The sequence below is a fragment of the Fundulus heteroclitus genome, chromosome 9, assembly GCF_011125445.2.
Source record: "Fundulus heteroclitus isolate FHET01 chromosome 9, MU-UCD_Fhet_4.1, whole genome shotgun sequence".
Lineage (NCBI taxonomy): Eukaryota > Metazoa > Chordata > Actinopteri > Cyprinodontiformes > Fundulidae > Fundulus > Fundulus heteroclitus.
Genome location: NC_046369.1, coordinates 3,587,520 through 3,609,172, shown reverse-complemented (window position 1 = coordinate 3,609,172; position 21,653 = coordinate 3,587,520). Strand labels below are relative to the sequence as shown.

General features: G+C 39.7%; 1 protein-coding gene across 2 annotated transcripts in view; it reads left to right on the top strand.

Moving 5' to 3' along the window:
- The window catches only part of LOC105936917 (contactin-associated protein-like 4), a 140,767-nt gene that overhangs the window by 74,843 nt on the left and 44,271 nt on the right, over positions 1 to 21,653 (top strand). For both annotated transcript variants that reach the window (XM_036140853.1, XM_036140852.1), the window contains exons 9-10: positions 169 to 318; positions 7,477 to 7,648. In XM_036140853.1, coding sequence (XP_035996746.1) covers positions 169 to 318; positions 7,477 to 7,648 — 322 coding nt within the window. The remainder of the gene's footprint in view (positions 1 to 168; positions 319 to 7,476; positions 7,649 to 21,653) is intronic.

Genomic DNA, 21,653 nt, shown 5'->3' with positions numbered 1-21,653 from the left:
TTAAATATCACAACATAAATACACAATAAATAAGTTATAAGTAAAAATGTGTGAAATCTAAGTAGAAATAAATAAAACACACCCCCATACGTACAGATCAAAAGCAGTTAATGTGACTTGGTGCAAAGTCTAAAGCGATGTTGCCTGCGTCTGTGTCCATACGCTAAGGCTCGGGTCTGAATGACGGTCAGTGGCATTCTGTGGAGCTGATCGCTGAGGAAAATCACCTGAGCGTCACAGTGGACAGAGACGAAGGAGCCACCGCTCACACCAGCATCCCACTTCTTCCTCCAGCAGACGCTCTGCTCTTTTTTGGCGGTAAGAGCGAATATCAAAGATCTGCCTGATGTGAGGTGTTGCATTTAGTTTGCCAAATAATAGATGTTTGCAAACCGGGGAAAATTTGTAAAAGACATCTTCTTTATGGGGCTGCATAAAGAACACTATTTAGCGCAGATATTTCTGCATGGCGTTTGCATGTTCTCCCTGTGCATGCGTGGGTTCTCTCCGGGTACTCCGGCTTCCTCCCACAGTCCAAAAAACATGACTGTTAGGTTGATTGGTCTCTCTAAATTCTCCTTAGGTGTGAGTGTGTGTAAAAATGGTTGCTTGTCCTGTCTGTCTCTGGTTTGTCCTGCGATAGACTGGCGACCTGTCCAGGGTGAACCTCGCCTCTCGCCCATTGACAGCTGGAAATAGGCAGCAGCAACGCTCATGACCCCAATAGGGATAAACGTGATGATGGATGGATGGATGGATATATGGATGGATGGATGGATGGATGGATGGATGGATGGATGGATGGATGGATGGATGGATGGATGGATCTTGTTTATGTTCAAAATGTTTTTACTAAAATATTTCCATTTGCTTTGACAGTCATCACCACTACAAAACAGATTTTATTCCACTGATACTTTAACATTTTTACTTGTGCATTCTTTTGCCATGTTTTAAAAAAGTACACTTTACTGTTTATGGACTTAAATGCTAATGTATTAATAGAGTTTGTCCTGCTGTGAGTTGCTTATAAAGCTCCTCGTTTTGAATAGTACATTTGTATTGGGATGTCCCTACAAGACCTTCTTTATGTTCAAAATGTTTTTACCAAAATATTTCCATGTACAAGATGGTGAAAGTTTGCTACTAACTCAATGCATTACACTCAAGCATTGTCGGTCCTTTTTATTTCTCAAAAAAGGCCCGTGATGCATCTCAATAAACCAGGTCAAAATAATCCAGGTTGGGGGAAAATAATTTAGTTGGTCCTTGAGTAGAAGAACCCATCCAGGAGGCCGTTAAAACTATTTCTCCTTAGACTATATTTTTGTTTAATGAGGCAACCAATGAGAAAATGAATGCTTCATCCAGATTAAAAAAAGACAACTTTCATCTGTTTTGGTGCAGTTCAAAGTAAGGTGTTAAGATGTTGGAGAGATAAAACAGAGATGAGCTCTAATAAAAAAATATGTTTTATTTTTGCACAGGGACAACATAAAGCCATACTGGCGCTCAGCCTCCAGTTATATATGATGTGTGATTTTAGTCGTCCACAGCTTTTATTCTTCTGCTTTTCCTTGTCGCTGCCCTACTCATCCCGACGAAAGCATGCTTAAATATATAACTGCAAAGTTATATGAATGTTTATTCTAATAAATGTGTACCGAACAGTTGGAATGGATCTTCTCCTGAAAGGGAGAAAAAAGCATCCGCAGACATGTTCTCCGTGTGGCTTCATTTCTTTCCCTGACCGACACGCTTCTGGTGCTTCAATGCACCTGTGAAGGCCCAGCAAGCAATCCACACCAGAAGGTTTTGTTCTCAACTCAGATTTGAGTCATTAGGGACAACAAAATTGGACACTTTCCTTACAGACACGGTTTTCATTCAGGTTTTCAATCCAGTAAATTAGTATCTGCTGTTGCAAGAGCGTTTTTTTGTGTCCCTCATCGCTCTGTCAAGTTGAGGGGATGCCCAAACGCGTACCTTCACACAGCTGGACAAAACTGTAGAAGTGAGGCAAGTTTGCTGCAACACATCTGCTTCTTCCTACATGCCCAGTATTGGGGACTCTGAAAATCGTTCCCAGTTGGCCACTGTTTCTGGCTAAAACTTTCAGAAATAGTTTTTTATTAGGGCAGCATGGCAGCTCCTGCGCTATGCAGCTTGACGGTCAGTCGGGGAACACCTCAGTACTGGAGTCTTGTGCTGAAGTGATTTTAAAATTGAAAAGTTGTGATATAAGAGCCCTTCTGTTGTATAAAGATATTAAATTTGACATGGTGAGTGTTGAAAGCCTGCTGGTGAATAAACAAACAAACAAATGACACTGGCCAGAGTTCATGTTTATCAGATTTTAACCTGACACGCCAAGTGGTGGACATCCTGACCAAAATGAAATCTCATGTTTGTTGTAAGATTTTTATTCTCAGCTGAACATGTTTACCCACATTTACCATTTTGCATCGTTTTTCTAACCTGTACAGAAGTTGCCATCAATGCGACAGACGTCTGCAGGCTTCCTGCCTCTACTGAGAAAATTCTGCCAGCACAAGAAAAAATCTGTAGATTTGTCCACAAAACCTGCGTGTTTGTCTCTTAAAAGAGAAGAATGTAAAGGGAGCAAAAAGCTTTTCACTCATCCTGGGTGTATCCTAAAATCTGTTTGTCTCACAGATACTGTGTTGAATACTTAAATCTGCAATGTAAAGAATGACTAGAAAAATGTAAAGCAAGTTATGTGAATGACCGGTTAATAACGATATAAAGCCAACAGCAGCTCAGATACTCAAATATGACAGCTAGGAGTCAGTCAGAATACTACCTCTGAATATCCAACACATCAAAACTTGAACCTGACGAGCTACAGCAGCAGAATACCACACTGTGTTGTTCTTTTTTTATTTTATTTTTTTATTTTTTTGTATGTGTCCTGTCTGGCGGTACAGCTTTAAGAATTGTCTTAATGCTAAAAAGAGCCCAATAGATTTTCCTTTCACAAGTGGAGCCTTACTGCTTTCACCATAGTTCACCGCTAGATTTATATATGCAAGAAGCTTTATTATATTTTATGCTGGGACTATTTCATGTTAAATGGACACAGAAACGGGAAGATAGAAAGAGAGAAGCAGATGAGACAAAATAGCTAAAAGGGAGAAAAGATGAAAGAAAGAAGAGCAGATGTAGAAGAAGAGCAATATAACATCCTTGGAGTCTGCTTCTACACCTGCACAGAGAGATATAATAAGAACAGCAAAACCAGCCGATAAAATATTACAGTTACAAACAACAAACACCTTGATACCATCACTGAAAAATACACAGTATTATAAAATGTATAAAGATGTATAAAGTGACAGCTAAAGATAAAAATAGGGGTTTTCTGTATAGAAGTGAATCTGTAAGCACCTAAATCAAAGCACCTGTAGGTGTTTGTGAGAGTGGGCTTGTGTAGGTAAGGTTTATCCATAAGAAAAATGCTCTTACCCACACTCGCACTCACCACACACATCATTCTCCCAACAAGAGGAAAGCGAGGCTCCAATTTGCACAGAAACTTAGGAATAACAGATTGGGAAAATGTTGCTTTTTCTGATGAGTCTCAGTTCAGATCACAGGATCAGAATCAGGCATGAACAGCACGAACGCATGAATCCATCCGGCATTGTTTCACAATTTCAGGCTGCTGCTGGTGGCGTAATGGTGTGGGAAATATTTCATTGGCACACTTTGGGCTCCTTGATCTCACTTGAACATAATTTAAATCCTGATGCCTATCTAACTATTGTTGTTCACCATGTTCATCACTTTATGACCCCAGCGTACCTATCTTCAGATGAGTTCTTCCAGCAGGATAAAGCACCATGCTACAAAACATTAATAAATCACCTAAAAACTTTTTTTTTAAGAGCAATGAGTTCACTGTACTCCGGTAGCTTTCACATGCACCAGGTCTGAATATACTAGCTTTGGGATGTGATGCACTGGGAGGTTCTGACCATAATGGGTGTATTGTTCCTCACTGGGCTAAAAATGTCCTTCCTCTTTTTTAGGACTGTTTTTACAGCACATTAAATCTCTGCACATATCTCTTTTTGGTGGAGATCGGTGAGGGAAGTATAAAGTATTGTAGGGATTGCTGCAGGTACTCAACTAAAATTCAGAAATTAAACACACTACAAAATTGCGCTTTACTGTTTCAACTGAGCTTCATATTTTCCACCCTACTGATGTTTAATGAGCACTACATTAATGTTTTATATACCTCTACAAATGAGCGGAGTTCATTTCGCGGTTTTGAAGCGAAACATGAGACCCTGAGCTACAGTTTTATCAATATATTGTTGTTGCTGTAGACAGCCAAAGGAACAATGATGTACATTATGTGTTACACAGTTATTGATTAGCCTAGAAGGAGTTGCGAATTTACAGTTGGCGAATGTGCTGTGCGTTGACCATAATTTAAATATGAACTCTGAGATCTATTTTCTGCCTGTAGCTTGTAATTTTGAAAGTTGCCCTCTTTGTCAATGCCTTAACAAAAGGTTCTTCAAAATCTCCAGTGCTTAAAATTTAAAGCGACAGAGAACAGTGTGCCATCTTTGTCCCTTCTTCTTCTCTTGGCACAAGCTGAGCTGCGTTGCTGACAGGCTGCCTGTAACTGGAGCAATCCAGAGCCTGCAGCGAAAGCGTCGGATTTGGCCATAGTGTGTCATCATCATTCAGGATAAACCTAAAACGTAAATCTCTGACGGATAAGACACGTAGCTTTTTCACAGGATCATGCTCGTCTTGTGCCGGGAGGAAGAGATGACTATAGAAAAAAATAAAAGACACATCCCACAGGCAAAATTAAGTGCAAAGGAGTTCGAGGGAAACTGGCTGATAAAAGCCGACATTTATTCATGCAGCATTTGCCTAATTTGAATAAAGACATTACTGTTTGTTTTACATTTTCTTTGTACAGGATCCTCAAAAGACAACAAACACGCTTTAAAATACGAGAGATCACTTACAAATGATCCTAAAATGTAAAGTGACAGCGCAGAAGTCTCATCTTTTTCTCTTTTAGGCTGAATAAGTGGCCGTTGACTTAGCACAGACACTATTTAGCGCAGATAGTTATAACTGGCGTCAGGCTTTTTGTTGGTTTTTTACTTTATACTATACGTTTTTGTTGAGCAGTAGGTCGACCATTATAGTTTGTAATTAACGGCCTCCACATATAAGTTTTTGTTTTTAGTTTTTGTTTTTACAGCATCTCAGAGTCAGAGTTGTGCTGAAGAAAACCTTCAGGCTTCTGACCCCTGACATTGCAGTTAAATAAGGTTTCAGTCTGCAGGATAAAGTCTAAAAAAAATTGCTCAAACCTTGCTGGGAACACAAATGATAACATTTACGTTGGAATCGGTGCCTTTTTCAGGGGATTTGACCTTTGAGCTTTTTTACTTTTTTTCTTTTTTACATGTGTTCCATCACAAAGATTACGACTTTTGTTGGGATTTTATGTAACAGTCAAACACAATTTAGGGAACAATTATAAAATGGAAGGAAAACTATAAATTGTTTTCAAACTCTACTTTTTCTACGACATTGTACTCTCGTTCTCCATAATAAAAATGTGCAAACTATTACTTTCAGTGAATCGGCCAATGAGTTCTAGTGTAAAATTTAGTTAACAAGAAATAAAGAACCCCTTTGAGTAAAACGGTCTTAAGCTCCATTTATATCTTTGCACAGCACCAGTCTCAAGGACATTTAGTTTTAACGACACCCTCTTGGGATAGTGTTTTATGACCTATCTGTGCTTAAAACCTCACCGGAACCCCATCCCCTGACCTGTATGCTGTGTCCTTGATGCTTGAATGCAAATGTTGTCCAACAAACTTCTGGGGCCTTTGCAGAACAGCTGTATTTATACTGAGATTAAATGACACACAGGAGGATTTTACTAATTAGGTGACTTCAGCAGGCAATCGGAGTTAAAGGGGCTCACTGCAAATATGTGCCAAGCTTTTCAGATTTTCTTCTGTAATGAGTTTTTACAAATCATTTTCACTTCCTAATTTTGCACTACGTTGTGTTGCCCTGTCAAATAAGGTTGCAATAAAGTGCATTGAGGTTTGTGGTCGTACTGTGACGTAATGTGAAAAAAATTTAAGTGTTAACCTTACATTTATGAGCCACTGTGAACATGTTGATCCAGGTTTAATCTAACGGTCACATTTCTACATGTGCAAAAATAGAACAAACTCTATTCTTGAGAAACTATACTCCCCAGTAATATGTGTATACCTCTGCATCTTAGACAATGAAGCCCTCGCATCCAGCCATCCATCCATCCATCCATCTTCTTCCGCTTATCCGGGGTCGGGTCGCGGGGGCAGCAGCTTCAGTAGGGAGGCCCAGACGTCCCTCTCCCCAGCCACTTGGGCCAGCTCCTCAGGAGGAATCCCAAGGCGTTCCCAGGCCAGTCAGAGAGACATAGTCCCTCCAGCGTGTCCTGGGTCTTCCCCTGGGTCTCCTCCCGGTGGGACGTGCCCGGAACACCTCACCAGGGAGGCGTCCAGGAGGCATCCTGACCAGATGCCCGAGCCACCTCAACTGGCTCCTCTCGACGTGGAGGAGCAGCGGCTCTACTCTGAGTCCTCCCCGGATGACTGAGCTCCTCACCCTATCTCTAAGGGAGAGCCCAGACACACTACGGAGAAAACTCATTTCAGCCGCTAGTATCCGGGATCTCGTTCTTTCGGTCACGACCCAAAGCTCGTGACCATAGATGAGGGTAGGAACGTAGATCGACCGGTAAATCGAGAGCTTGGCCTTTTGGCTCAGCTCTCTCTTCACCACAGCAGCATCAATCCATCTGTTGATCTCCCGTTCCATCTTTCCCTCATTCGTGAACAAGACCCGAGATACTTAAACTCCTCCACTAGAGGCAGGACATCCTCCCCAACCCGCAGAAGGCACTCTACCCTTTTCCCAGCTCAATTTATACCAATTGTGTAAAACTAACACAATTTCAGATAAAAGAACATGTTGCTAACAGACTTTCATTGTGGCGGCACAAAATTATGGTGGTATAATAGCCTAGAATGAGTTTGAATAAGAAAGATCTGCTCCAGTCAGTTCAAAATGCTGCTACAAGTCTTTTAACCAACACAAGAAAGCAACAGAACCCAGTTTTAATCGAGAAGGTACTTTGCCCTTTTCCGGCTCAAGATCATGGCTCTCACATTCAGTGGTGACTTAATATTTACCTTTTCATATCTCCTAGCTGGCCTGACTGCTGTTTTTATTTGAACCGTCTTGCGTGTTGACTCAGATCAAAAATATTCTTCATTTCAACTCAAAACTCCAATTCGAAGTTGGTCTTGCCACATCGTCAATAAGTCCTACAAATAATAGGTATCTTCTGACTTTTGCCTGCTCCGATGTTTCTCAAACCATCCAAGTAATTTGTATCTCTGTTTTTAGGCTGTCCTGCTCACAGAGGCGGCTGGGACTGCAGAAACCCGTTCCAAGTGTTTCAGGGATGTATGCGTCTCTTAAAGTTGGACGGCCAACCAGTGGACTTAATAAAAGTGCAGGAAAGGCGGCTGGGAAACTACAGTGCGCTGCAGATTGATATGTGTGGCATCATTGACAGGTTTGTGCAACTAAAGTTTGAACAGTTTTACTTGTCCTGCGTTGCTTTGCGGTAAACAGGCAGTAAACAGTAGTTTCACTCTATTGAACATGTAAAGAACTTTATAAGGCTCTTACAATATTTTTTTGTTCTATGTATTGTTGGTATAAATTCTTTAATTGTGTACTTCTAAAACACTGATGACTGATGATTTACACCTGTTTAATGCTTTTTTATCCTGTTCAATTCATCAGTGTTTCTCTAAATTCTGAGATCAATCATTGAGGGTTCTGCTTGGTGTTTTCTTCACCTGGATAAGGAATTGTGATGTAACAAAACTGTTGTAATTTAGAAAAGGTTAAGAGAAAACTTAAGGCTATTATATCTCTGAAGGTCCAGAACAACTAGCTGTCAGTATTGTACTGTAATTAAGAGAAAAGAGGTCAATATAATTGAATTGTGTTAGATGTTACTGGATTTGTCCAGCAGTAATGTTTTTATACTGCTTATTTTCATTTGGATAAACTTTCAGGGATACTTTGCCTTTCTGAACTCATCACTTTCTATATTTGTAATATGCTTTCATATTTCTAAGGATGCAGAGTCACATGCAGATGTTTACCTAACTTAATTGCGGCTTAACTTTCCAATTTGCTGCACAATTTTATTTAGATGCAGATAAAATCAAACTAAATAAACTAAACATGGAATGAGAAAATTGATTGTTTTCTTAAAATCATTGCAAAGTTTTTCCTTTTGAATTGTCGCAAATGTTTACCGTGAGAATAAACCAACTAACACAGAGATTTGTAGGGCTTACAACTGCAGCCCTCCAAAAAGTGACATAGGTGATCCAGAAGGAAAACCAAAATATTGTGTTGAAAAATCAATCCTTCTTCAGCTCAAGTCACTGTTAGCGGTTCATCAATACAACTCCTTTCACATGTTGAAAGCTAATTAGCTTACAGTGGCTCTGTTAACATGCACAACATTTCACAATCGGATTGAAATGTATTCAAACTTAAAAACCAAATATAATCTGATTCTACCATTTACATGGGCACATAATCAATTAATCCAATCATAAAGTGAATGTATATGCACATGACTTTATTCAGATTAGAACCACTCTGACATGCAGTTATCATGTTTACGTCGGGCCACATTCAGAATAACATGAGCCTGACAAGTGTTTAAATGCACGTTGATCAGATTATGAATCCGCATAAACCACAACTCTCATTCGGATTACAATTTCATTCTGATTGAACTTGTTTACATGACACTTTTTTATTCAGATCAGCCCTTTATTCCGATTACTTTTGTCCACGTAAACGTAGCTATTGAGACCAGTCATTATATAATCGTAAGAAACTGCTATTTTGCTGGCTGTAAGACCACACCAAGAACAACTCCAGAAAAACAAAATTTAATTCAATTAAATTAAAGCTTTTTAAAAAAGTTCATAAATGTCTCCAACACAAAATGAGTATTATATTTATTATACACTGACAGACAATATAAAAGGAACACTTTACAAAACACTTTAGAACTTAATTGGAAAAATTCCATAGTGAGATGGAACGGGCAAAGTGTCAGTTACAAAAGCATGCCAGAACATTTGATGACAATGAAAATTATGAACCTATAAAAGAATTAACCCGAAGTCACGGAGAAAGTAAAAGTGAAACACTCATTTGTCCACGTAAACGTAGCTATTATGTGCAGCTATACTGAGGAGTTAGTAGAGAAAATAATAGCATTTTATGTTCTTATTTGGAGGCCAATCAATTAAAAAAAAAACAGAGAAAATAGGTTTTGTTCCTGCCAATCTGACTTAGAGATAGGACAGTGCAACACACATATATGTAGGGCTCTGTCTGGGGAGGAGGGGGGTAAAGACATCTTTGGGGGGGGGGGGGGGCTTATTGTGTAGGTCTCACTTCTGATCGCTCCCTCTGTCCCCATTCACATTTAGAGATTGAGGGTTCTGGGTAGGTTGCTTGGGGGGGCGCTGGCACCAGCTACCTTCGGGGTGGACTGTGCCAGGCACTCCCAATTTTAAACGCACTCGAGAACAACACAGAACATTTGAGCAGGCGGAAGGAGGATCGGGGTCTTTCTCACACCTCTGTTCTCTGATTACCGCCCGGAGTCTGGGACCTGCAGGAGGAGCGGGTCACCTGGTCAGGGGTCTTGGCTGGCGGCTGTTGTTGGTGCCGGGCAGCTGGCCGGGGCAGGGGCGGGCACCACTGCCTTGGGAATGGGTGGGGGTGTGTGGCTAGGGTATGGAGGGGGAGGGAGTGTGTGTGCATGTATGTGTGTGTGTGTGTGTGTGTGTGTGTGTGTGTGTGTGTGTGTGTGTGTGTGTGGGGGGGGGGGGGGGGGGGGGGGGTTCTGGTTGACTAGCCCATCCGGGCCATGTTGGCACCATCCTGTGGGGGCCTGTCCCGTGGGTTGTCTGGCCTGGGTGCGGGATAGGGGGGCCAGGGCCGGAAAGGTGGGGTTGTGGTGGAATCCCCCCCCCCCCCCCCCCCCGTCCTCATCTTGACTTTAGGGTTCACGTACCGGGTCCGGGTGCCTGGTCCTCCTTTGGGGGAGACCTGGGTATAGGGGATGTGTGTGATGGATACAAAGGTTTGTATTGTGTCTTTTTTTTGTGTGTATTGTGTGTGGGAGCACTGGGGTGGGAGTGAGTGATTGAGACTGTGGGGTTTTTTTTGTCCATTTGTCAGGTTGGGTTTGAACTGCTCTCTCTCCCAAGGACATCTCAAGTCTCCGCTTGGTGCAGAGCCCACCCCCCCCACCCCCATCCTGCCCCCCTCCGCTGGCTTTGGCTCTTCACAACTACTATTAAGCATTTTCCCCAAGGATAAACCTTACACACACAAGCGCACGCTCACAAACACTTACAGGTACTTGGATCTGGTTACTTACATACTCATCAATATTTATCTTCAGCTACCACTTTATACATTTCGTATTGATTAATACTATATACTTCAGTAATGGTATCAAGGTGTTGCTGCATTGTATCTGTAGTTCTATATCAGTTGGTTGTGCTGTTCTTTTTACATCTCTCTTTACAGACAATGAAGCAGACTGATGGAGTTTTGTCGATCTCTCTTCTGTCTCCTGTCTCTTTCACCTTTTCTCCTTTTCTTTTTTTTTTCTTCTCGTTTCTCTCTCCTTTTCTACTTTTTCAATATAGTGTCCACATAACATGAATTATTCCTCACATATTAAAACTATTTACATATATAAATCAAGCAGAGCACTATGGCGAAAGCGATAATGCTGCACTTGTGAGAATAAAATCTGTTGGGCTCTTTCTGGCACTAGGACAACAATTCTTATTGGCACATTGCAAGACAGGACACACAAAAAAGGAGATAGGACAGTGCTTGCTCTCAGTTACCGATGAGGGAAAGAATAAAATCAAGGTTACTTGCCGTCTTCTCTGATTTGGAGGACAAGAAAAGTTCTTAAACATCACCTTTGTATTTGACATATTGAAAGGAGTTCAAACACAAGACAAACACCTAGTTGGCATACAGAATAAAGCATGTGAGCCTTCTGAACTGCTGTGGCAACCCACGCCTCTATCCACAGCGTGCAGAAGAGTTTCTGGGAATGGAAGTCTAAAGCTTTATAGATAAAATTGGCAAAAAGCTGGTAATTCAGACCATTTTGCTTCTCCCAGGCATTTAACAGACATTTAAATGCCTGGGAAGGAGGGGAAGGAGGGGGGGGGGGCGTTATTTCTGCTGTCTGGCACCTGCTCAGGGATTCATTGTCAGGTCTCTCATTCACACCGAGGTACAGCAGCACAACATGCAGCTTCTAAAAAGAGTAGCTGGCAGACCAGCGGTTACACAGAATAAATGTGTTGAAATGAGGTGCAGCTAGAGGTGAAACAATATTTACTCCATAAAAAGTCACATGAGATGAAATCAGACCAAACTTTTCCTGTTTTAGCTCGTGTAGGATTACCAAAATTATTGCTATTTATTAAACGGCAAAATAATTCCTTTTTAAAAACTCTTTGCTTTCAGAAATGTACACACGTTTCCATAGTATATGATAGAGTTGCTTTTTAAATTGTGTGACTTGGATCAAACGTTTAGGCTAAACTGTAACAAGTTTCTAGTTTGCAGGAATTTTTGCCCATTGCTCCTGACAGATCTGGTGCAACTGAACGGGATCACAGGCTGCTTTGTTTCAGCTCTGTCCACTCGTTCACTTTGTTGCCACTTCATACTTAGTTTGGCCTTGTGCTCGGGGTCATTGTCCATTTGCAAAACCCTTTTTACCCCCAAAAACATTTTTTCTTCCAAGCTGATGTCTTGTGATGTTACTTCAGTATTTCCACATTATGTTTTTAACGATTTCACACTGCATAACCTGGGCAGTTTTCCACGTTATGCTAACATTTTATTTCCAGTTTAGACATATTAGCACAATTGTGTAACGTTTACTCGAGAGAGAAAAAAAAACGATTTAACCCAGCAAACATCCTTTTACGTGTTAAATGGCAATGAATTGTTGACATAAATTTTAAAACTTGCCCTGAGTAACTTTTCTAAGTGTATTGGGAAGTACTCCTGTCACTCCTGCAGCAACACACCAACAGCAGACCCTGTACTTAGAATCTAGAATGGGGTTCTAAGGCTCACAAGTCCCCCCTTTTTGCCCAACCTTTTTTATCCCCTCACGTTATCTGTCTCATATTGTACTGTTAACAAATATGTAAAAAAGAAATGTACACAAAAGTTACCTATTGCAGCTTTAACCTGAGATGGTTCTGCTGGAAATAGAACTAATTTTGGTAATTATGATATAAAACAGAAGAATCCAAGACTGTTTTAATCTTAGGCAAGATGAAAAATGCTATTCTTCAATAATTGATCCTCCAACTCTTTCCAAAGAGATTACATAGGCAGTCCCACCAGGATTCAGGTGAGCAAGTACTAACTAACTCTAAGCAATAGCCTCTAACAAGCCAGGGCAGTGACAGGCGGCTCGCTGGTTTGCATCTGGAGGACGGGCCTCCATGTGCTTAGAAACAGGAGTGCGTCAACTGCAGGTCGCTCAAGTGCGACCTGACCAAGACTCCTGGATAACTGTCGAAACGTTTTCAGAAAAACTGAAAGTCTGGTTGGTGGTGAAGATTCTCAGTCATCCAGGTCATGATCATTCCAAAAAAAAGCTAGAAAACAAACAACTTGACTTTTTTCCGAAGTTTGAAGACGTTTCGCTTCCCATCCAGAGAGCTTTCTCAATTCAAATGTCTGGAGTGGTGTGGAGTGCCTTTTTGGGCAATAATATAAAGCTTGGAACTCCATACTTCTCCAGACTTTTGAATTGAGAAAGGTTTCTGGATGGGAAGCGAAACGACTTCAAACTTCGGAAAAAAGTCCAGTTGTTTGTTTGTTTTTAACTTATTTTGGAATGAAAGTCTGGTAGGCACTGATTTTAAGATGATAATTTGCACAGCCATAAATATCTGTTTCAACTTTATATAAACCCGATGTCAACAAGTGTGTGTGTCAGCTGGTATGTCATCTACACTTTTTATGGCCATCGTATTGCTCTGTGTCACTTTTTGAATAAAAGAGAGAGGTGACTGTGAATGGCTGAGCAGGTGCTGCAGAGATCCAAACCAGTAGAAATACACACCTTCCCTCCTGTCCCTCTTTTGCTGTTAAGCAGGCTGCCGTCGCCTAAAGCCTTCGCAGGACATACCGGTCAGCCTCCGTAGTAATCGTGTGCATGTCAGCAAACCTGCTACGCCACGTTGGTTTAGCCAGAGGCGGTAATAGAAACCTGGAAGATTGGAAACCTGGATGCTCAGTCACCCAAGAGAGATTATAGCACACTGTCAAACCTTACCAGAGAGTCTCCAGTTACTCTCTCCTCATTCTGTCTCCTGATCTGCAACATCCAGTGTGTTGGGAGGCTCAATCAGCTGCAGAATATGAATTATGCCAGAGACCTGTTGAGGAGATCCAAATGAAAAGTACTTCTCATTGTGTAAATTTCTCGTGTTACCAAGGCATTGACTTTAGAAAGAGCTGCCTACTCTATTTGGAGATGTCACATTTTAGTTAACATGAAGCAATAATGAAGAAAGCGATCAACGACTGCATGTGCAGATCATTTGCTCATGTTGATTCTCTGTGACCTTTAAATACAATCATATTAAATAACTTAGAATATCTTTGAAAAGCTCATTTATTTCAGCAACTGAATTCACCAAGGGAAACACATTATAAAAACTAACAGAGACTTATGATGTTTAAACCCTTTGTTTTTGTTAATTAAGTTTTTTTTCCTCCATCTCTGGCTAATAAAATCACAACATTTAAGATCAGAATATTACATCAGGCTAATAAAAAAAGCTACATTCTTCATGCAGAAATGCAAAACATGTTTGCTTAATGCTTAGTGCTTAATCGAAAAATATGTTGAATGTTTAATACCGGCTTAAAAGCAGTTTATTTTTTTCATAAGATACTTTTTAATCTGACAAACAAGTCTCTTGGAAATGCATATGGAAGTTTATTGAATATGACTGAATGTCGGGCTTATCACACTAAGAGTTAAAAACTGTTCCAAAAACAATACACCATTTTGCTTTGCCAAAAAAAAGGAAAGTTAATTTTTTGATGGAGTCATACAACACAACAGAAACATAGATAGCAACAATATTAGCCTGATGAAGAATTCATAAATGCTTTGTAATCAGGCTATCAGTCAACCAGCAGTGCCTTACCAAAGCATTCACAACCTCCCGTAAACCACTGCCGTTGTTTTAGGAGTGTGCTTCGGGTCGTTGTCCTGCTGGAAGGTGAACCTCCGTCCCAGTCGCTAATCACAGGCAGGCTGACAGGTTCTGCTCAAGTATGACTCTGTATGTAGCACCATCCATCTTTCCCTCAAATCGTACCAGTTTCCCAGGATCCCCATAGCATGATGTTGCCACCACCATGTTTTTTTGGATGAGCAGGGCTTGCACTAGACATAGTCTTTTCCTTGTGGTCCTACGCACAGATCCTCCAGTCTCTGCTGTGGACCTCAGCAGCTCCTTTAGAGGTTAACCTTGGTCTCTGTTCTGTCTCTCTGATTAATGCCCTCCTGACCCGGTCTTTGAGTTCTGCTGGGCGACCCTCTTTTGGCAGGTTTCTTGTGGTACCAAGTACTTTGCATTTGAAGATGGTGGATATAATGGTGCTCTGGGGAATTTCAAACATTTGGATATTGTTTTATAACTCCACCCTGACTTGTACTTTTCAACAACTCTGTCCCTGACTTGTTTGGAGAGCTCCTTTGTCTTCATGGTGTGATGCCTCTTGCTTAGTGGTGCTGCAGCATCTGAGGCCTTTCAGGAAATATGTTTATACTGAGGGAACATGTAATACTTAGATTGCACACAGGTGGACTTTTTTTTTACTAAATGTGGGGCTTTTTATAGTTATTGATTGCACCAGAACTTTTCAGGGGTTTGTAGTAAAGAGAGGTGGATACAAATGCACATAATGCAACAAAAGTAATACATTCTACAAATTTATTGTTAGTTTTAACCAAATGAAATTAGAAAGGAAGACCTCTTCAAAAGCAAATACCTGGAGTTACATTATGGATTTTTTTTTTTTGTTTCTTTATGACTTATTTTTCAAACTCTTTTCAAGGTCACTGCTAAAAGAATTAAAGTGAATAGAAAAAAAATAAATTACAAGCAATTCATCAGCACACTTTTTGTTCTGTACTCACACAAACAGAAACAGTCTCCTGCTTTTTCCAAAAGGTTAAATAATTGTGTCATTTTGTGAAATGGAATGTGTTTTTTAGATGTTACTGTTCTTTGCACCTCAGTGTCACCTTATCAAATGTCAAGATAAAAAAAGGAACGTTTTGTTTAGAAGGTATTTAAGGAGCTCCAAAAAAGTATTGTACATTTTCATAATCAATCGAACAAAAATTTGCAAACTAAAATAGAAACAAAATTCTACTTGTAAATTTTAACCAGAGATCAAGGATAGTGTTATGAGAAAAATGCAGTGCAGGAAAACGTGTGTGCACTATTTTTGTTCTGTTCCATTTAACACAAAGTGACTGTTTCCTACTTCTCTGAACGTCAGTACCTTATTCAATCCTTTGTGGCATTCAATCCCACTTACTCCCTTTCACATTCTAAGGTTTCTTACCCACAATCCTGGACCATTTACGCTTCGCTTTTAAATTTCTAAATCCTCCCAAGCTACTCATCCTTTTAGAGCCCATGGTTTACCTCCCAAAAATATTCTCTGTGTGCTTTCTTTCCTCTGCTTTTGTGGGGAATAGTGTGACAGTGAGTTTCAGAGTATTTATTTTTACTACTTTATTCAGAAGTTTACCCACATTTCATCAGTATTTAGTAGTGATGTAACAGCACATATATCCGTGAATCAAATTCGTTAATATGGTTTCACCTGCAGAATGTTGTGTACAGAGCCAAGTGCACGATGCAATGTTCTGTAGCACAACTTAAAGAAATTGATTCCAAAACAAAGCAGGACTTCCTGCTAACACTGAATTCTGCTTTATGTGAACATTAAGGGGTTCCCATTCAGCTACAGTGGAGAAAAAAGTGGGACAAACCAGAACGTTGTCGACTTATGCATTTTACAGTAGCTCGTTGAGCACTAAACTGAATTATTCACCTGAAACAACTTCGAGCTTGATGTAAACATCCGTGGAGAAAAATCTTCTGACATCCAAAAGGGGTATTAAATGTAGTATTAAATAAACCCAAGCTCTGTGAATCTTTTAACATGCAAGTCTGAGGCCTCTCCATTGATGACAGTAATTTAAACATGTTCTATTCTCGAATATGGGCAGAGTCAATATTCATTAAAAAAAATCGACCAAATCTTCAGATAGTTCTGTACTTTCCACTTTTTTTAAATGTTAGAACAATTAAAAGATTCTCTATTTACTATTGAACAAGTAAAAAAAAATCATCTTCTTTTATCTATTTTTCTTAATTTGAAACATACCAAATTGTGATTTTGAAAACCTGAATATGTACCAAACCAAGGTTTTTATGTACCATTACGGCCTTTGGTAGAATTGCCTTTTAAACTGTATGACTCGTGTTAGACATGAAAAGTGCTCTATAGATAAAGTTTGATTCATTTTACTCCCAAAACATGTTTATATCTGGGACACAGAACCTGTCTATTTGCTGCATGGTATGAAAGCTGGAGATTCCCTCGCTGTTTATACTTTACTATACTTCGGTTAATATTTTTGAACATGTCAATGTGGCACCTTCAGGCAAGTGGAAGTGGGTCTAACCAGAATTGTGGGGGTCAGATTTTTTTTTCTAATGTCATGGCTGTTATCTTTTGATTTTTCCACAATTTCTCAAACAGAAGCAGTTCAACTAAGATGTACCATAAAGGTACATTCACGTCATTTGGCATTTTTAATATTTATACGGCAGTAACTCACTGTGGTTGCATACAATGTTTTTCTGAAAGATTATCATGTTCTGTTGCCGTAGTATTTGTTATTTCTGTCTTTTTAGCTTTGTTTTTGCCAAATTTGTTAGTAGATATAGCCTTTCTGTGTGTATTTACCATAACAAGATCATGTGACTGGGATTACGTTGCTTAAGTTTACTTATTGGGAAAATAGCATTCTAATGCGTTTAATTTGTGTTCATTCCAATGAAAAGGTTTTACCCTTTGGCCTTCATTTATGTAATATAAAAAAATGATGTGATGCTGTGTCCTGGTTTGCATTTGGTAGGAGCTGTAATTTTCCTTGATTTTGTGGAAGGAGGCTCAGGCGAGGACTCACTGGAACTTGAAATAGGAGTAGATCAGGTAGATCTTCGATCACGACGAACTGTCCATTTTTCACGAGGCATTACAGAGATCGGCTCAGTCGGGACTTATTTAGTAGCTGCGTCAATGCGGATATCTAGCTTTCTGATAGTTCTGCGGTACTGCCGGTAGATGGCGCCACATTTGTTTATGTCTGCTCATCATGCCTGTTGCTGGGGTTCTATTTAGGCTCAGAAAGGACTATCAAAGCCCTATCTGGATGGACACTTGGAGTATATAGCCTTGTTTTATTATAATGAACTGGATTTTGGTCTTTTAGATACATACATATAATGTGACTATATAGCTTTAAAGGTGACATTACATGCAGAATTTACTTTTTCACCCCTTAAATACATTTTGTTGTGTATTGGAGTCTCCAGAAGTGCAGGAAATGTGAGTTTAGTCTGTCTAGGTGCTTCTTTATATTCTTTATTCTTTAGACATCTTTATATTCTGTTTGTGTCATATTTTTCAAGTTCTCTCGTTTTCTCTATTCGCTATTACGTTTTTGAACAATTATGTCACAGTATTTGCTGCAGAGCTGCAAAACAAAGTCGTGGACTTCCAGCTTCCCGTTTTTGCAAATCCGCCATTTATTTATTTTTTTCGCTTCAATTTTGTAGTATAAGCTCATGGATGATTTAGTGGATAAGTGAAAATGTTTGGTTGTTGGTTGAATTAACCAACACTATTAATTACACCAGCATCCTACAAAATTGGCTGAGTGGGGAGGAGTAGAACAGCCAGCGACCTGGAGGGGTAAGGAGTGAGTCGTGCCTCCTTTGCATTTAAAGAGACCGAACCAAAATGAGTCACTTTCAGACACAACTCAGAACAGGGTCTAAAGAGGGGCTTTGGGACAAAAATAAGGAAGAATTCAAATGATAAACATACTGTACACTACAGTTATTCATTAGCCCCTTCACACCACTGTCGCCCTGACGGGGGTGAGCTATGTTAGTAGCCACAGCTGCCCTGGGGCAGACTGACAGAGACGAGGCTACCAGGCCCTTTGACCACCGCCAGCAGGCAATGCAGGTGAAGGACACAACAACAGAGAAGAGCAGGGGATCAAACCAGCAACCCGCCAGTTACAGGACAAACTCCCTAACTCTTGCACCACCATCGACCCACCAAAGCATTGCAATTCCACTTATATACGTAGACCACAACTGAATGATTTAAATGTGAAAAAGAAGAAACTAAAAGCATGAGAAGTCCCCTTTAAAGAACATCATCAGGTGTGCCTCCATTCAACTCAAATATTGTAACTTCTATCAAAATCTTACATAGTCATGACATCAATCTCTAGGTTTTCCCAAACTGTTTATGGGTATAAAAATCCTTGTTTATGTACACTTGTCAATTTTACTTCTTCATACTTGCATTAGGCAAGGCAAGTTTATTTGTATGGCACATTTCCGTAACAAGACAATTCAAGACAATATATCTGCTTTTAAGCAGATATAAATAATTCTAATAATTCTAACAGACCAAAAACATTTTCTTTTTTCACTGTACGCATGTAAATGTTTTTAAGTATATGTGTTCACAAACAGCCTGAGTTCTGCAATTAAGTAGTTTTCATTAGAGTGTTAAGTGTACTCAAGTATTTAACTCCTGTGGCAATTGCTCAAACATATTTCAACATTTCTTTTGAAAAAATACATTTCTCAAGAATGCTTTTGAATTGCTGCTTACATCATCTGCAGACACTGTCCCTGGGTTTAGCTTCACATTCAATGTACTTGTACTCACTAACAGCAACAGCCAGCCCTGACGGGTTTATTTGTGACTTTATGAGGCAGCGTTTATACACTCGCACTTAAGAGAGTCGCAGCTATTCTTATGAGCAGACTGGAGATCTGTGAGAGCCTTTAACTGCTCTAATGGATGGCCAAACTGTGCTGAAACACTGGCACATAAAACTCTTTACTCCTGTCTTACAGGTAAGAGGTATACAATTTTAATATATACTGATTTAAATCCAAAAGTTAAGTCTCTGACAATCTGCGACTAAATTTTACTTTCTTTGCTCCTTAAGTAAAGATCCTTTTCTAAGTGAATACTTAAACAAAACAGTTTCATTGAGCTCAGGGGAGTAGCTGGTCTGATCTGTGTTTAAATCCTCCTGATGGCTCCTGGCTCTGTGAAATAAAGATAAATGTTTCGGCGGTGAAAAGTTGTTGATGATTTTGTCTGATTTGATTTGGCTGTTAATAAAGAAAAACAGATCTGTTACAAGTTTGTCTGCATATCCATTAAACCAATAGCTGTTTCGTTTAGATTTTCTGTAATTAATTGAGCATATTATTCAAAGAAATGCTTCTAAATAATATAGTTAAAATGTAAGATTTATGCTTAATAATGTGTAATTTTAAACAACATCAAAATATACCAGAAATATTAGTATCATGGCGCTGGGTGTCAAGCTCATGGACTTCTAATGCAAATGAGGTCATTAGCACTTTGCTAAAGCTCGATTAATTACAACTGCCCTACCTTAATAAACTATTACTTTGCACCTGACTCTTAAATGCCGCAGCCTCCAACACCTAATTAGATCTAATAGCACCACCTCACAAACAGCACTGCGGGGGTTGAAATGAGCAGCCTTCTGTGCCAGTGGCATGCTGTGATCGCTGACAAAACATAAAAGAAAGTTGAGAAGTTTGGAAGTCCACTTTACTGTGATTATGTCTCTCTGTGCAGTGTATTGCAAAAGTATTCACACCCTTCTTTTTTCCACATTTCATCATATTTGCAACCACAAACATAAGTCACCTATTTATTGGTAATGTATGGGATAGAACAACAGAACGTAGCGTATGATCGTGAAGGAAAATGAAACTGCTTTTTTACCTATAACAGTCTGAAATATCTAGCATACATTTATGTTTAGCTCCCTGAATGAATACTTTGTACAATCACCTTTTGCAACAATTACAGGTACGAGCCTTTTGGTGTAAAGCTGCCAGCTTCCCACCGATTAAGGGATTGGTGGAGAGCCCATGAATAATAATAATAATAATAATAATAATAATAATAATAATAATAATAATAATAATAATAATAATAATAACAATGTTTTTTAACTTTCATTTATAAAGCACTTTCAAACAAAGTGCTGAGTGTGATAAAAATAGTAAGACAAAGATTAAAACAACACAATTTAAAAACAGATAAAAACAAGTAAAAATATAAAAAAAACATAAAGGAAACACCAAAAATCAAACAGTATAAGTTTAGACATCAAATTAAGATAAAGTGGGTCTTTAGCTTGGCGTTAAAAACCTCCACAGAACATGCCTGCTGAATTTCTAGAGGGAGATTGCTCCACAGAGATGGGGCACGACAGGAGAAAGCAGGCTCCCCTACAGGTTTTTCTTTTTGCTTTGGGAACTTTTAGAAGACCTGTGTGCTGAGATGGAAGAGCACGGGTCAAAATGTACAAGAGCAAAAGGTTGGACGGATAAGAGGCCGCCAGACCGTTTAGTGCCTTGTAGGTCAGCAGCAAGATCTTAAAATCAGCTCGAACCTGACAAGGCAACCAGTGAAACATTGAGTTCAGTTCTTTCAACACATTCAAAATTAGTTTTAGGGCTAGACTTTTACCGGACCTTTTAAAGGCATAAATGTGCTTTTGATTAAACAATCCTATTTTAAGTATGGCTGCTGGTTTCGGCCTAGAGTCTTCCTGGAAGGCAAACTTCTTCCATTTCAAATCTTTTGAAGCTTCTTCCCTCAAGAAAAGCCCACAGCACAGCATGATACTTAAATCCTCCCCTCAGGGATGGCGTGTTCAGGTCATGTATTTCAAAAGGCTTTAACCAAACCCCTTCCTTGAACACGTATCCTGCACCTCTATATGGCCAACGGCCAAAAAGACCTCTAAGGGTTTGTTTCAACAAAGTATAGCAACCAGATTTGTGAAGTGCATAGCTGAGAGTTCTGGCAAATTCTACCACCCGAGCATTGGGAATGTGCAGCTCCTCCACAGTTACCATGGGGCCTGGTGACTTCTTCTCTATTACGTCTGTTTTATTGACAGGTGTGCGATGGATTAAACTTCTCACAGACATGTCCAAAGCTTAGGATGTTGTTTTATAACCTAAACCTGGTTAAACTTTATCCACAGCTTTACACCTGAC